General features: G+C 41.1%; 1 protein-coding gene across 1 annotated transcript; it reads left to right on the forward strand.

The window, feature by feature from the left end:
• Positions 1–1,288: 1,288 nt before the first annotated feature.
• On the forward strand, positions 1,289–11,657 carry LOC119024653 (guanine nucleotide-binding protein G(i) subunit alpha-1). Its single transcript, XM_037107623.1, has 9 exons — positions 1,289–1,808; positions 5,437–5,479; positions 6,936–7,077; positions 8,095–8,252; positions 8,370–8,498; positions 8,948–9,077; positions 9,168–9,321; positions 10,262–10,454; positions 10,539–11,657. The coding sequence occupies exons 1-8, from the start codon at positions 1,691–1,693 to the stop codon at positions 10,450–10,452; spliced, it is 1,065 nt and encodes a 354-aa protein (XP_036963518.1). The 5' UTR covers positions 1,289–1,690; the 3' UTR covers positions 10,453–10,454; positions 10,539–11,657.
• Positions 11,658–16,072: the final 4,415 nt, after the last annotated feature.

The raw sequence follows: 16,072 nt of genomic DNA on the forward strand, positions 1-16,072 counted from the left end.
AGTGTCTGTGTTTAAGCAGCTTGTGTCTACATGAGCTCCGCATGCAAACATATTACTGAGCATCGGCACTCCATGACAGAGGCTTGCAATGCAAATCAGCATCGGCAGCACAGGTGAGGTACACTTTATACCGCTCACACACTCCCGCCCATGTGCTGCACACTCAGACAGAACAAACATGCGGTGCCGTCTTATTACAGCTGATTTGCCTGAGTTGTCGTCTGATAGTCTGGACTCCAGATACGCTTTACAAATATTCCAGGAAAAAAACAAAACACTGTCATTTGTTAACACCTGGCTTGATGCTAAGACAACAGAAATCTGAAAAGAGAGGCAGCATAACGATAGGCCCATTAATGGGTTCAGTATCCTGCTCAAGGACACTTCAACATGCAGCTCAGCACAGCCTAGATTTGAACCAGCAACCTTTCAATCACTAGGCAACCTGCTCTACCTGCTGAGCTACAGCCGCCCCTTCTCTCATAGGTCACAAAAAATAAATGATGTCTCATAACTTTAGGGCTAATAAGCCACTTGTTTAATGATACTTACAAAGATACTGACATGACTGATTGATGAATAATGTCGACTAAATCCAAATTTAAGTTAGGAGATATTTACTCAAGATTTCGACTTTACAAACAGGCTATGTAAAATATATAAGTCTGACTAATGAGATTTAAATTGTCAGTGAATTACACTAAATCAAAACTATGAAGTTGTTACTTAGTCAAAAGACTATGGATGCACAATTTATATCTGACAGATAAATCTAGCCGATCATACAAAGCCAAATTGTTTTTGTCGATTGAACAAATGCAGCATGTTCAAACAGAGGTAGTATGCACCTTTAAAGTTGTTTTGTGAGCTGCCAATAAATCAGACAAGTTGTTGTTGCGTTCATAACTCCAAACTGCTGCGCCTGTGTAGAGCCACACATACACTATACATATACTACAAGTTAGCCATCCATTTTCAGAATATAAAAATTTCAAGTTTCTAGTATCGGTTTATTTATCATTATCAACCATGAAATATCGATATTGAAAAAAAATCTATATCGTGCATCCCAACAAAAGACTGAATAAGTCTTAATTTTGGCTAAAACTGTAAAACAAGCAAAATCTCTGAAATGTTGTCCTCCATGTTTTTTTGCCTACATTTTCACGCATCCTTGTGTTTTTCACGCTAATCTCAGCAGACAGGTCCTTAAAAACTAAGGAGCTTAAACATTTTTTTTTTTTGAAAGAAGCTTGTTGCGCGTTTGCTTGTTGCACGCGCATGCGCAGTTGACGTGTGTGTGCGCGAAGAACAGGAAGCGAACAATTTGAGACTCCGACGCAGATGCTGCTGTCGACTCCCTTCCTTCTGTGAATGATACAGGTTGTGCTCGACTTGTTTGAGCCGTCGAAACGCAAACAGGAGAGCCAGCTGCCGCTAAAGCCGCTCCTTGTGGTTAACTAACTATTTTGTTTGAGACGTCTCGGCCGTTAGATCGGGAGCTTGAGCGCGAGGCAAGGGCGTGTTTGAATCTCGGGTGTTGGACACTCACCACCTCCTCCTCCTCCTCCACCTCCTCCTCACTGGATGCTAACTCGGTAGCCCTTGCATGTCGTTGCACGCCTAGTTAAAGTTGTGTTATAGTCTCCAGATTTTTTTTTTATTTATTCGGAGGAAAGGTGAGAAGAAGATGGGATGTACGCTGAGCACGGACGACAAGGCGGCGCAGGAGCGCAGCAAGATGATCGACAGGAATCTGCGGGACGACGGAGAAAAAGCTGCCCGGGAGGTCAAGCTGCTTCTGCTCGGTGAGAGAAAGATGGATGGACGGAGGGGACGGGGTCTCGGTCTTTATTTGCCGGAGAGGCTCCTTTCTGCTGTCCGCTGTTTGCTCCAGACGTGTTCCCGACCGTTACACATTGTTTCATATGCGCTAAAATCAAAGTTTTATGTAGCTGCGTTAGCGCTGAATAACTTGAGGGGGTCGACTTTGAGGCAACAAACAAGTGGTCGAGTTTGAGGCGTTTCGGGGTTTTTTTTTTTCTATGAATGACAAGGCGGTGGTGCAGTTAGCTAAAAAGTTGGACTTGATTGAGTTGATTTGCTCCTCGGTTAATTAAAACCCGCTGTGTGATTTAACTAGGATGTTATCTGATCGCCGTGTGGGTTAAGTTTTGCCAGCCGTTATCACCCAGCGCTAAGTCTCTAAGCTAATTTAGCTCAGCAATTAGCTGCTTAGCTAGCGTGAGGTTAGCGCAGCGGCGCTAGCTCGGATTAGTTAGCCCACAGAAGGCTTGACCTTAAACAGTATCCGTGATGTTATCTTTCAACAGGTCTGACCATCCGAAGTGCCTGTACTCATGTCGTTTTTGTTGCGGATTGCTTTTGTTATTATATGTTGAATCACAGTGGCTAGCTAGCCTTCTTTTTCCACAGCCATTCATACAGAAAATAAACACTAACGTAAGTCGCTTCAGGCCGGGTGACTCTGTAACTAACTAAGAAACGAGCTAATATTTTAACAGATTTCATCTAAATGTCATACGACTTAAAAGTGGACGGCTGTGGGAATGTAATACATTTAATGGTGGTTAAGCAGTGAGATTTAAGCTAACTTGCACTGCTCAACTAGTCTGAATGTTTCTGTTGACTCTGGATGGGAGGCTTGAAATAAATGGAGGTTCACACTCATCACATCTTATTCAAGATGCGATGATATCTTGTTCAGGACAGTTGATTTCATGCTCTGTTTTATCCAAATGAAGGTAATCTGATAGGATGTCTGAGGGGGTAAAACATCCATTACAGCGTACATTTGAATATGGTGGCCAGGCAGGCAGAGGCTTCTCACCCTTCACTCAAATGACAGAAAGTCATATCACTGAACTGTAATGCAGCCTTAAACATGGTTAAAAGCCAAGATACAATGCTTAATGTGATATGACAATTACTAATCTCACATGAGATCCATATTCACGTCCCTGTTAACATGTTGTATCTCAGTTTTATCTGGAATTGTTTCATTGTGTCAAGGAAACCTGCCACACCTCCTCTCAGTCCTCACTAGAACTGGGAGCTAATGGCCACTGCTGGCTGTCTCAGCCAGGAGAAGAGGGGCTTGAGGTTGCATAGCAACTTATCAGCCTGCCTGACTGCAAAAAGCATCTGTGACAACTGTACACACACATCAGAGACTGCTAGTGCATGCTAACTGGATTTCTGCCAGCACTGTGCAGTCTGCGAGCTCTTTCAAAAAACGCAACAGAATTCTGCGTCTTTCAGGTGAATCTCCGCTCAGGCGGGTCTGTTTTTTTTTTTTTGTTTGTTTGTTTTTTTCGGGCATGTGACTTCTCCCCAATCACAGATGCTGTACATTGCTCAGCTGCAGCAGTCGGTCTTTTTGTGTTTGTGCGTCATTTGAGATGGGCCTGATTTGAATTTTCCTGTCACGATTCCCACAAGCACCTGCATGAGATGTCAGTGCTCGGTCTGTGGATTTGTTGCCCGATGGGGCTCAATTACCACGTGTGTTGAAAACATCTCTTCCACATTTGTGACGGTGGACGTCTCTTATATTTTGTCTCTGAACAAGACAAGGAGATACACGGCCTTACGCTCATTGCAGTTTGCCGCTCTGTCGGGCATCCCACTGGGGGTGTTTGCATTAATGCAGTAATCTGCAAATGACATGGCTCTTGAGACAAGTGTTTTGAGTGGGAGTGCTGCCTCAGATGTTGCCTGTTTTGTGCTCTCAAAAATGCAAATCATAAAGATTGATCTTTCTTAATGTGTAGGGGTATTTTCACATACAGTAGCTGAAAAGGCAGAACAAAGGACCTGCAGGCACGTTTTTTATTGTTTGTCGGGGGTGATATATGCAGCCTGAGGGTAATGTAAGTTCCCTGGCCCTGCTGGTCTAGTCCCAGCAAACATCCTAGCTCTGTGACAAATTTAAGCCATTTTATGTTTTCCACATTTTTGCCGTAATTGCTGTCCATTAAGTCCCACAATTCCAGGACCTCAGTGAGTGTGTTTGAAAATTAAATTTAAGTGTGTTGTGATGTTTGCAGTAATATTAGCTCTGCGTCTTTGGTGCGTAGCTGTTTATCATAAGGGACGATGAATTGGTGAACAGTTCTCCTCACTGGGGAGCTGAGAGTCCCTGCAGAGGTACGGTAATTAAAATGTTGTGTGCTCAGCTGAAAACACACCTGCATCTCAGAGGAGGCTGGTGAATTGTATGAGCCTCCAAACACTTCTCGACTACAGACACACACCAATATCTTTTTTATCCTCCTTAACTTTCACCTTTTTTTAAGGCAGTGATGATTTCACGCAGCCTCTCACAGCGCTGTGTGACTTAAATTGTCCATATGAGATCCGTCCAACAACCAGCCAGTCTGATGTAGCATGAACGCTAACCCAGGCATGTTTAAGCTGTTTATAATCTCATTGCCAAGAGGATCCAGTTGATTAATCCAATTGCACTGTGACCTGGCTAAACTAGGCCTTAGACACTTCCCCACTGCATTCTGTGACAGAGTAGCTTCTGAATCATTTGCTGTAGGTTAACATTAACATATTTTGTTTGTAAGAAGTGTGTCTGTTAGTGATTAGTTTTGTTTTGGATGGGAGATTTAAGATGCCATAACCCGTTAATTTAGGAGCTTATGAAACTGTGTTGACTTCAGGGCTTCAGGATGTCTGTTGATTGCTGTGTTGTAGTTTGGAGTTAAAAGAGAACCAGTTTTGCAGCCCCTGGCAATTTACAGAATCGTTGCAATCTCTGTGAAAAAAACAAACTTCAATCGTTGAAAAAAAAAAAAGAAGGATTATTTTCATTGTGGATTAAACTGTCAATTAATGATGGTTGTTTGGTCAGAAAATGGGGGGGGGGGGGGGGATCAGTGTCTCCCAGAGCCCAGGATAACGTTCTCAGATGTTATGTTTTCATCACAATCCAAAGGTATTTATTTACGCTCAGAGATGAATAAAGAAACCAGAAAATATTCACATTAAAGAAGCTGAAACAGAGAACTTTAACTTTTTCTTCAAACGATTAATCTATTATCAAAACAAATGGTGACACATTTTTAATCAATTGTTTGATTGTTGCAGCCCTAATCTGTGGTGAAGTGGCCCTTTTGGTTTGATTATGTTGACCTTCACATGTCTGTCGAAGAGACGGATGATTGAATGCAAAATAAAAACATAATTTTAGCGCAGAGCTCCATGTCAGAGCAAACCCATTAATTCAACAGAAAATACGTGATAAATAAATTAAAGGCTGCAGATGCTCATGATGGATTTATATCTCGCCAGTAAGCAAGAAACCTGTGAAGACTTTGAAGATATTGTGAATTCTGTACCTACTTATCCTCTCATACTTAAAATAATAAACATCATTTAACGATCTACCTTTTCTCTCTCTTTCAGGTGCTGGAGAGTCCGGGAAGAGTACGATTGTCAAACAGATGAAGTAAGTGTGGATGGTTTGCTACACACTAATCAGGGATGTGACATTTCAAGTATTGTTTGTTTGGAGAATCATCATTTTAGTCCCATTTGACTGATGCCAGACTAAACAAAAGAGCAAATGACGCACTAAACTTAATGTGCACCGGATCAACTGACACAGCTTTGATTATTAGTAATCAACAGGTGACACACAACTGCGCTGTGTGGGAAATCATTCATTTGTTTACTCATTCACTGTTTCCCTCATAATGGACACTCAGAGTTTTATTCCACAGCGAGCAGGAAATCGATATCTCAGACACCTAATCATGTTCATCATCTTCTTGCATCATCAACTCTTGTGTTCATGAACTGTCATTTTTCTGCCACTTCAAAAGTTACTCATTAATTTGTTGGATAGAAAGTGGTGTATATGCAGTTTACAAGTTACCAGAAGCGTGTGTGCGCTACTTGCGCACTTTGGTTTGGACACTCAACAAATGACAATAATGCCATGAAATGAGTGAACAGGGAGCATTTATGAACTAAGGTGTAGTTTACAGAAAAATACATTATCTTCTTGTGATTTATACAGGAGCAAAAAATAGTCAAATATGTTTACTAAATTCTTACAGTAAAAATGTATTTGAAATGGAATCACACATTTTAAATGAACAGCACAGTGAAAGCCCTTTTACAAATCAAGAGTTTATCCTGACAAAAAGCTTTTTTTTTTACATCTCCAACTCTTTCTGCAGGTAACGAGCTAGTCTATATTTATCATCATACATGTGTGCAGTTTTGGATTAGTCCATATATAACCACAGCAGTGCTCTTTATACTGAGTAAACACAGATTATCTTAACATGCATATGTTGGTGTACATTGTTTAACCTCAAGTTTAATTGAACTGTCTCAGTTCGTGACATTATTGGAAACCATCTAAAATGGTAAATAAGCAAACACATTGTCTATCTTGAATATAGCATAATTATTTATTATTATTATTATTATTATTATTATTATTATTGTTATAAATATTATGTAGTTCAAACATGTATCGTGTCACTGAATTCAAATTGTGGATCCAAAACATTGCTCAGTTTGAGAGTGAATTCAATCTCCCACTTCCCCTTTTTTTAAGACTGGTGAAATAACCTTGAAACTAAATATAGTAACTGTGTGGTTTGTCTTAACACGCCACTTTCATTCTTATCCAATCACAATAATCTACATAATGAACAAACTTAGGGCTGGGCAGTATGGCCCTAAAATTATATTTCGCTAGTATTAAAACATGTTCAGAAAGTGACATCACTATAATGCAATGCAGCCTTTCAAAACACTTATGACACATTAGTTTAAAACGATATCCAGCCTGTATAAAGTCTTAAATCACAATAATGATCTATACTGTATATATTTCCCAGACAAAGCTACTTGCAGACAAGTGCTCATGTTCTCTCTTTGTGTGCCAGGATCATCCACGAGGCGGGCTACTCAGAGGAGGAATGTAAGCAGTACAAGGCCGTTGTCTACAGCAACACCATCCAGTCCATCATCGCCATCATCAGAGCCATGGGACGCCTCAAGATCGACTTTGCTGATGCACCCAGAGCGGTGAGTGAGCGAATACCAAGCTGGCATTTGCGCCGCTCTTCTGATATCACAGGTTGTATTTCTGTGCAAATACATAGCTCGTTGCAATAAGGGCAACAGCTACTTAGTCATATGTCATCCTTCCCCATTGGGCACTTCTCTTCTCACTCCCTCCTCTGCAGCAGGTCACACGGAGCTGTTAGGGTTTAGTATCACATTTATAACACTACATTTAAGCAGAGGCTTCCTGACATGAGAGCTGGCCGGGGGTTCCTTGGTTGATGCAGTCACTTCACTGCGTGCTGATTTTTACAGTTTAAAGTCCTTGTTCGTGAAGAGAAGAGTTGCCTTTCAGCAACAGGATTTGCATGAATAATCAGCAACTTCATGATATTTTGCAGACTTTGTGCACAGTAGTTTAGTGTGGTATATTAATACAACATCCTGCAAATAAATACAACACAGTCTGCTGGGTATTTTATTTCTTCTTCTCTCCAAACAAACTATTGTTTCATTTTGTAAATCCGTTTTTTTTTTTCCTGGCATAACAAGGGGCTTAGTCATTGCTTCAGCGTGACTGGCCTGGCTTAGTCATCGTGACCGATTTTACACCCAAAGCTTTTCTTTCTTGACGTTATGCTCTTACACACATATCGCTTTTTGGCCACTGACCTGCACAAAACACCATGTTGCTTTTGGAACCAAATTGTATGCAAGGTGTCAAGGCTAAAAGGACCGGAACAGACAACTAATTTTGCAATGAATTTGTTTTCAAAAAGGCGTGTTGTGGCAGAGTGCTTTTACTGTGACTGCATGAAGAACTACTGCAAATCCAAATACAGTCAATCAATATTAATACGCTATTAGAAAATCTAATGTAATTTTGCCATGATATAATGAATGTGCAAAACAGTGCTCCCTAAACTTACCTTATTCTGGCATTAAAAGTGCTTTAAACTTTAAACAAAACAGACCCACATTTATATAAAAAGTTATTTTGGAGTAGGACTTTTAATTGGAGAGCCTTTGTCTCTGAAGGATGATGCGCGGCAGCTGTTCGTGCTGGCGGGTTCAGCAGAAGAGGGCTTCATGACAGGCGAGCTCGCCGGGGTCATCCAGCGGCTTTGGAAAGACGGAGGAGTTCAGGCCTGCTTCAGCCGCTCCCGAGAGTACCAGCTCAACGACTCTGCAGCATAGTGAGTTCATTGCACTGACATGAGCAGGAACTAATGTGTAACTGAACACTGCAGAATTACTCTGCGTCTGCAAACCTCCGTTTTGTTTCTAACCTTTTGACTTCTCTCTTCCCAAAGCTACCTGAATGACCTGGACAGGATATCCCACGGTGCTTATGTGCCCACCCAGCAGGATGTGTTGAGGACCAGAGTCAAAACTACTGGCATTGTGGAAACACACTTCACTTTCAAGGACCTGCACTTCAAGTGAGCACAGCCACCACAGTTTGTCCAGTCATTTTACTGCATTTACATGATGGCTAGTGGTGTTCTCTAATAGTCCGGCTGCAGACCTCTGGATCACTGCCCACAGCTCACATTTGTTCCCTGATTCAAATTTGGTCTGGTTTTCTTCTCATTGACGATTGGACAAACAGTTGACCAATCAGAGTTTAGCAGGTGGGACTAACAATGGGGATGTCATTTTAAGGTATAAGGTTATTTATTTATTTATTTTGTGTTATACAACACAACGTTTCAGAATGAAAATGTGTTTAACTTTATAAAAGAAAATGCACAAACCAAGTAATTGATTATCAAAGTAGCTGGTGATTAGTTAATAGTGAGCAACAAATTAAGTGTTGCAGCTATATATCGACATGTAAACATCTGTTTATACATTATAGTAACAATGTATATCTGTGATCTCTCTGCAGAATGTTTGATGTGGGCGGACAGAGATCAGAGAGGAAGAAGTGGATCCATTGCTTTGAGGGAGTCACCGCCATCATCTTCTGTGTGGCTCTGAGTGACTACGACCTGGTGCTGGCCGAGGACGAGGAGATGGTAAGAGCTCTCAGACCCGTTCAGCTTTTAAATTAAGTCTGTGCAGATCACCCCGGCCGGTTAATAATGTGCGTCTCTCCTCTCTTTCAGAACCGAATGCACGAGAGCATGAAGCTGTTCGACTCCATCTGCAACAACAAGTGGTTCACAGACACCTCCATCATCCTCTTCCTCAACAAGAAAGACCTGTTTGAGGAGAAGATCAAAAAGAGCCCACTCACAATCTGCTACCCAGAATATGCAGGTGAGGCCGAGACACAAACACACACACATGCAAGCACTGTACTCCAGGTGGTGTTGCATAATAAATCCACTGAGTGTATTTTGAGTCTTTAAATCTTATCTTCAGTCATGCAGATTTAACTTGAGGCCTTTTTAAAGTTTCAGGAATTATCAAACGAGGTCATTTAAATCCTACATTATGAGTCTTAAAGCTCTCTCTGGGTTTCAGGGAGCCTGACATTAAATCAGTTCAAAGCAACATGTGGTTTAAAATCATCTTTCTACAAACATGCCAGCAAAATCTTTGTAATAAGTCTATAAAATACAGATCTACTCTTAATCTTCTTTATATGTCTATATACCGAAAGGTCCAGAACATTCTTGACCACATTCAGTGTTCCATTATTTAAACTCTGTCTGTCGGCCTCTTGTTGCCTCTCAAAGGCGCGGCAGTCTCAACAGATAACACAAAGATATTTAGTTTTTGCTCTGCTCTGCTCTTGAACTGTGTGGGCAGCTTTTTGAGTATAACAAAGCATCTTTGTCAGGTTCTAGTAATACTTAGATTTCAGAGGTATATCTACATCGACAGTCAATGCTGATTAGACACAAATTCTGTTTGATTAAAAGGTAAACAAGCCCTCTACATTTGGAGTTTACCTAATTTATACAATTTTAATTGTCAGTTTACAGTTTTCTTGGTAAGCTGTGATGCTGAGAGGCCAAAATAATCAGATCCCTTGTTTCAGAGAACAAACTTGTCTCCAAATGTAAGATTTAATAAAGCAAACAAGCAGTTATTCCCCAGCTGCTACCATTACTAATCAGGCAGTTAAATATAAAATATGTAACATTTGTGCTTCAAGAAACAACTTCACCTGTAGCTGAGTTGTGTACTGACATGATGTCACATATTAGTCAATACCTAAAGCCCAGTTTAAATTGTTCCCTCTCTCCATCAGGCTCCAACACCTACGAGGAGGCAGCCGCCTACATTCAGTGCCAGTTTGAAGACCTGAACAAGAGGAAGGACACCAAGGAGATCTACACCCACTTCACCTGTGCCACCGACACCAAGAACGTGCAGTTTGTGTTCGATGCCGTCACTGACGTCATCATCAAGAACAACCTGAAGGACTGCGGCCTTTTCTAAAGGTAACGCCTGCCGCTTCGAGGACGAGCTGGTGTCGTCTGTTTCCGCTTTCCTCCTCTAATCATGTTTTGTTTCTTTGTCTTCAGGCAGCCCGGTCGGCCGGCTTTCCAAGTGACTTTATTGAAGGGGACTCTGAGTGGAGGGGACGAGAATGAGAATGTCACTTTTAACCTCTTATTAACTTATGTTCATCTCTAAAAGTTTTAAAGACGGTGTGTAGAAAAAACATTTTGTGTAAAGTATTTGTACAACTGTCTATGGCCGGGGATTTTTCACAGTTTTTAAAATGTGCTTGTTTTACCTTACTATCATTATTTTAAATTTTTATATAAGAAGGGGGGCCTTGACATTTTTTTTTTCTCTTTTTTTTCTTCTTTTTTTTTTGTCCATGAATGAACACTTTTTGTCTTTTTGTTTGTAGGTGCTTGTGCCTTGCATGCCTTAGTTGCAGTGTTTGCTTTTTGTTGAGTTAGATGTTAGCTTCACGTAGATGTTATCCCGCCGCCACCCCTCGTCTATTATCGATTTCTTTCTGGTTATTTCAAAGTCGCATTATTTTTGCCTCCTTGGACAAACCAAGCAAGACCAAGTCACTCTGTAGACCAATTCACTCTGACTCTGACATACTGTGAGAGCTGCGTGTAAACCTTTTCAGATGTGTGGTTTGCATGTGTGCTGCGAGTGGGAGCTTTTGTTGTGATCAAAAGCCAGTGTGAATGATGGCATGTATGTGTGTGTGTCTGTGTGAATGTGTGCACAATATAAAAACAAAGGGACTTTATTCCTCTACTTGTCATCCTCTTTCAAAGTTTTATTTTTCTAAATGACCAAAAAAAAAACAAAAACAAAAAAAAAAGAAGCTACTCGCTGATTAATGAGTGCACGTTGCTGGTGCGCCGCTACAAACTGTAACATTCCTGATTGAATCATGAAGCAAAGAGAAGCTTTGAAAAGAGGATGCCAATGGCGGCCTTGTAGCAGACGGTAGGACCATATGTAGATCTGTGTTCAGTGCGTAGACAGACGGACAGGTGGAGTACAGGTGCACCGTTATTGATCATGATCCGTGATGGTTTCAAGTTACATATCCCCCTTAGACCCCCAACCCTCTGTTTCCATTGGACGGGCACATTAGTGGACTAATCTCCATGATTTTGCTAATAAAAGAGTTGCTATGGTAAAACTATGGTGACTTATGCAATAAATACTCTCCTGTCGTTTTTTTTTTTTTTTGCGTGTCAATGTTTGACCGATGGAGCAACGATTTTCAGAGTCTGTGGTTGGTTGACGTCGGATTGCAAAACAAAAAGTTTGTATTTTTCTTTCGATTCTTTCATTCTACTTGAGTTTAAACTGTTGTTTGGACAAAATATTTGTTTGAACATCCACCTCCGGGACATTTTAGCAGACAGTCTAAACAAATATAATGTTTGAAAGCCTGAATGCTTAACTGAGAAATAACATCAGATTAATTGATGGTTGCAGCGCTACGGAAAAGTTGCTAATGAGGATTATTTGTCATTTGACTGTCTCATAACTCACTGATAATACATTTTATATTTTACTTCATATGTGTGCAACAGTTACTGTATAAACAGCAGTTAACATATAATTTAATAATTTATGTTGCTTTTCGGACATCTCTGGTTTCAGGTCCAGCACTACAGAAAACAGCCTTGTTGTCAGGGGCAGATTTTCTAGTCAGCTTGTTAAATCTTCTTAGAAATTATTTTGAAATGCAAAAAAACAAATTAACTCCAGAATCTGGTAACATGCAAATTGGTTCCATTTCAAAGGTTCGACTGTCGGAGACAAGAGGTCTCCTACTTTTTTCCATGTTTTAAAAGAAGTCCCTATCTTCTTTTGCCAAGCTGTTTTCCTGCTAAGCTCCAGAAATATTTTGTGGACTACGAAACTTCACCTGACTTTCCATTTCCGGCATGAGGGTGAGTAGATAATGAAGCAACAACACCACAACAGTATCGAAATACCAAAGTATTGGCATTAACATACATGCACTTACAATACAGAAAGTAACAATACCCACTTATACAGAACGATCCATTCCAGAATAATGTATATTATAATATTGAATCAGTATCATTATTTATATTTTAACATGTGCATTACTTTGTTTCTTGAAAAGGTGGAGCTTTTTTGTCTTTTTACGATAAATGCTGTTGGTAAGCTTGTGAAATTCATCCTTTGGGTTCATTTTATATGTAATATCTATTGTGTGGTGCAATGTTCAATATTTGCCTTTAAATGGTTGTTGAGTAGAGGTAAATTGAAATACTTAGTAAAGTACAAAACCCTGAAACTTCACTTATGTCCAGCACTTTTGTAAATCCACCTCTTTAAAAGTACGTCCTGACTTGATAACTTTAAAGGACATCCTTGTAGTCTCAAACCCTGCACATTTATCATTCTGCACATGGAAGCTCTGATATATTTGTAAGTGGAGGGAAACTTTTCTAACACTGAACTTAAAGCCTCTGTAGTGGTGAAATTAGGGGTTTAATATCAACTAGCAGCTCAGATCTGTAGTAAATGTTTCCATCTAGTGGTCACATTGAGTATCTGCAATCCAATGACCAAGACTGATCGCTGTTTGATGGTCATGGAGGGGACAGCTGAGGAAAATCTAATCACCAGTTTTAATATAATTAACATAGATTGTTCCTGACAAAGATGTCTTGGTCTTTCATATAAAAACTCCATCAGAAACACCCCGAGACTAGGACTAATTAATCCTGAGCGGAGAGAGTGATTTTCCACCAAGCTGTGGTGATTTAAGAGCAAGAGCTGTGGCACACAATCCTTTCCAGTATTCATGAGCCGATCAAACGTTAAAGGAATTAGAGCGAGTGATAGGCTTATCACAGCAACTGTCCTGTTCCACTCACTTTATATCTTTATATATAAACACCAGGACGATGACAACGAGCGTCCTACAAATGGGTCAGAGCGGTGCCAAGGCTGACTCCTGTCTCACAGACTTAGCTAAGCCATCACTGCTCAAGCACAATGATTAGGCATTAGCTGAGAGGACACTATTTATGGGAGGCATTGTGTGATTTAAAAAGCTAACTGTGGAGTCATTTAGTTAATCCCCAAAGCCCTCCGAGGGAGATCAAACGGCGAGGATATGAAGCTTCTTCAAAAATGAAGGTGTAGTCGAGGAAAGTGGAGAGAGAACGAGGACGGTGATGTTCACGATCAAACTGCTCATCGCTGCAGCCGGCCAGGGAGCCGAAGCAAAAGTTCACTCCGAACCACAAATCTTGTCTAAAGAAACATCTTTTTGAGAACTTTGTGCAATAACCAGCTCTTTTTTTGATCTGTAGCTCCACTTTTGCAACTTAAAAGGGGGAACATCAGAGAGGACCAGAAGAGAGAGAATTCAGAAGATATGTGTGAGCTCATATAATGATCTATAATAAAGTGACCATGTAAGTGAGGACTGTCGGCTACTGGATCCTTAACGCCGCGTTAAAATAAATCTTTTAATAATACATCAGTGATATTTTCAACATGTACATTTTTTAAAAAAAACATACATTTTGACAGCATTGCTCCCAGCGCCAACCGGTCGCTGCACGGCTAACTAAGCTAACTAGCTAAGGGTAGCTACAGTTAGCGCTAATAAACTCTTGTAATCTGCTGCCCCCTATTTGTTTTGAGTATGAATCTGACATATAGCACCTTTAACATGACATCATTTTAATTTTTAATATCACAGTTATCGTGAGTATCAGTGCATCGCATGATGTGTTTCTAAATTTCCTCAAACATTTAGCATGTTTGATATCAGCCAACATATTGGCCCCACTGATACGGACACGTAGGCTGTTTGTCCAAAGCTAATATCAGCTGATCAGCTTGTCTGAGTTCCCACTCAGGCTCCAGTGAGGAGGAAGTCTCAGTGTTTTGGTCTGGAGTCAGTCTGGACTTTGCACAGGTGTGCTCTGCCATCACAAGTTTCACTACATAATTAAATTTCATTGTGAGCTTGGAGGAAAAAGCCAACATGATTTAGTTGCCAATTCCCTGAAGCAAGTCAGTCTAATTAACTTATTCCTCTATGTGTATTGCGCGCTCGCTTGTGTGTGTGTGTCAGTGTGTGTGTGTCAGTGTGTGTGTGTCAGTGTGTGTGTGTGTGTGTGTGTGTGTGGGCGCATGTTTGAATCTGATTTTTAACTGCTCCTCCTCTCCAGCACACCCTTGGGTTCCTTACTGGTGCCACTGTGCCGTCTTTTTCATTTCAAAGTTTGGAGCGCCTTCCAGACATCGTTACCGTCTCAGCAGACTTCAGATGGTCGTTAATATGTTTGTCTCTGCGCATCTGTGGATAAAGTGCGGATGATAAGGACGGGAGGACTCTGTCTGCTCGGCCCGTTCAGAGAGCCTGTGTGAAGGTGACCCTGCTCCCCCCCCCCCCCCGTCTTTGCCGAGCTATAAAAACAACTAAGTGTGCATTTCTTCCGTAACAGCAAGTGCACAAAGCGGAGAGTCAATGAGAGAGGCAGTGAGCTAAATCCATATAATCTCTATTGAAATTCCCCCTCTGAGTGCGCAGACTGCCTCGTGTTATTGTATTTTTGCCTTCTGTTGTTGGCAGTCTGCTTTAGGATGCTCATTACTTTCTGTCTATAATGATGATATAAAGTAATATCCTCTTCTTTCATCTCCCTCCCCCACCCAGCGTGCAACACAAACACAGTCACAAGTATATTTACAGGCCTCCACGGATGCACAATCGCACCTAATACCACTGTTTTATTCTGATCATTAACATTCTGGCAGGAAAGTGAAAGAGTTGGATGCTGGTTTTTTTTGGAGCTTTCTGAGAAAAATAACAGAAAATTTGGTCTGTTTTTCAAAGCTATTTTCCCCTGCAACCGCACAGCACAATGACACCCTGACCAGAGGACTTCATTGCAATGCTGTTAGGAGCTCATGTAAGGACACCTCTGCCCGACACTGAGGCTGTGTGAGCGGCCACACAAGACACCGAGAGCTGTGCTGCACCCCCCCGTCACGAGAAAAATCTCTGAGAGCCGGTGATTTGCTTGAAGTGCCTCCAAATTTAGACGCACCAGCTCAAAGCTTCGACAGCTGATGTCTTTTTCTTTCTGTAATGAAATACTCTGATCCAGATATAGATTAGATGAGCACGAGACAAAAATGTAGCGTCCTGCACACAAAAAAAAATAGTACACATGTTGAAAAGGAAGCTGCAAGGTGCCAGATGTTTAATCCGTTTGAAGGCACCAGCGGATGATTTCACAGTTTAGTCCACCTAGGAGCTTCTTAATGAGATGTCGTTGGAGTGAAAACCTGAAGACTCTGTGCACTCTGTGTTTTAAACTCAACCCCTGAACTACATCTAAGGCCAGTCCTTCTCCTGGAGCTGCAGTTCTGACATCCACCAGGAGGGGCATAACTAAAGAAAAAGCAGGAATCCATTTCCCCTCTGTGCATATAATCTCTTAATCCAGCCAGTTTTCTGGCCGATACCAGTGCTCCTTCTCCACTGGTGGTGGTTAGTCTTTCATAATCATCTCGTCTGCATCATCATCTTCTCAGAATTACTGTCAAAAGCATCTGCTGGTACCAG

Source organism: Acanthopagrus latus, chromosome 8, assembly GCF_904848185.1.
Source record: "Acanthopagrus latus isolate v.2019 chromosome 8, fAcaLat1.1, whole genome shotgun sequence".
NCBI lineage: Eukaryota > Metazoa > Chordata > Actinopteri > Spariformes > Sparidae > Acanthopagrus > Acanthopagrus latus.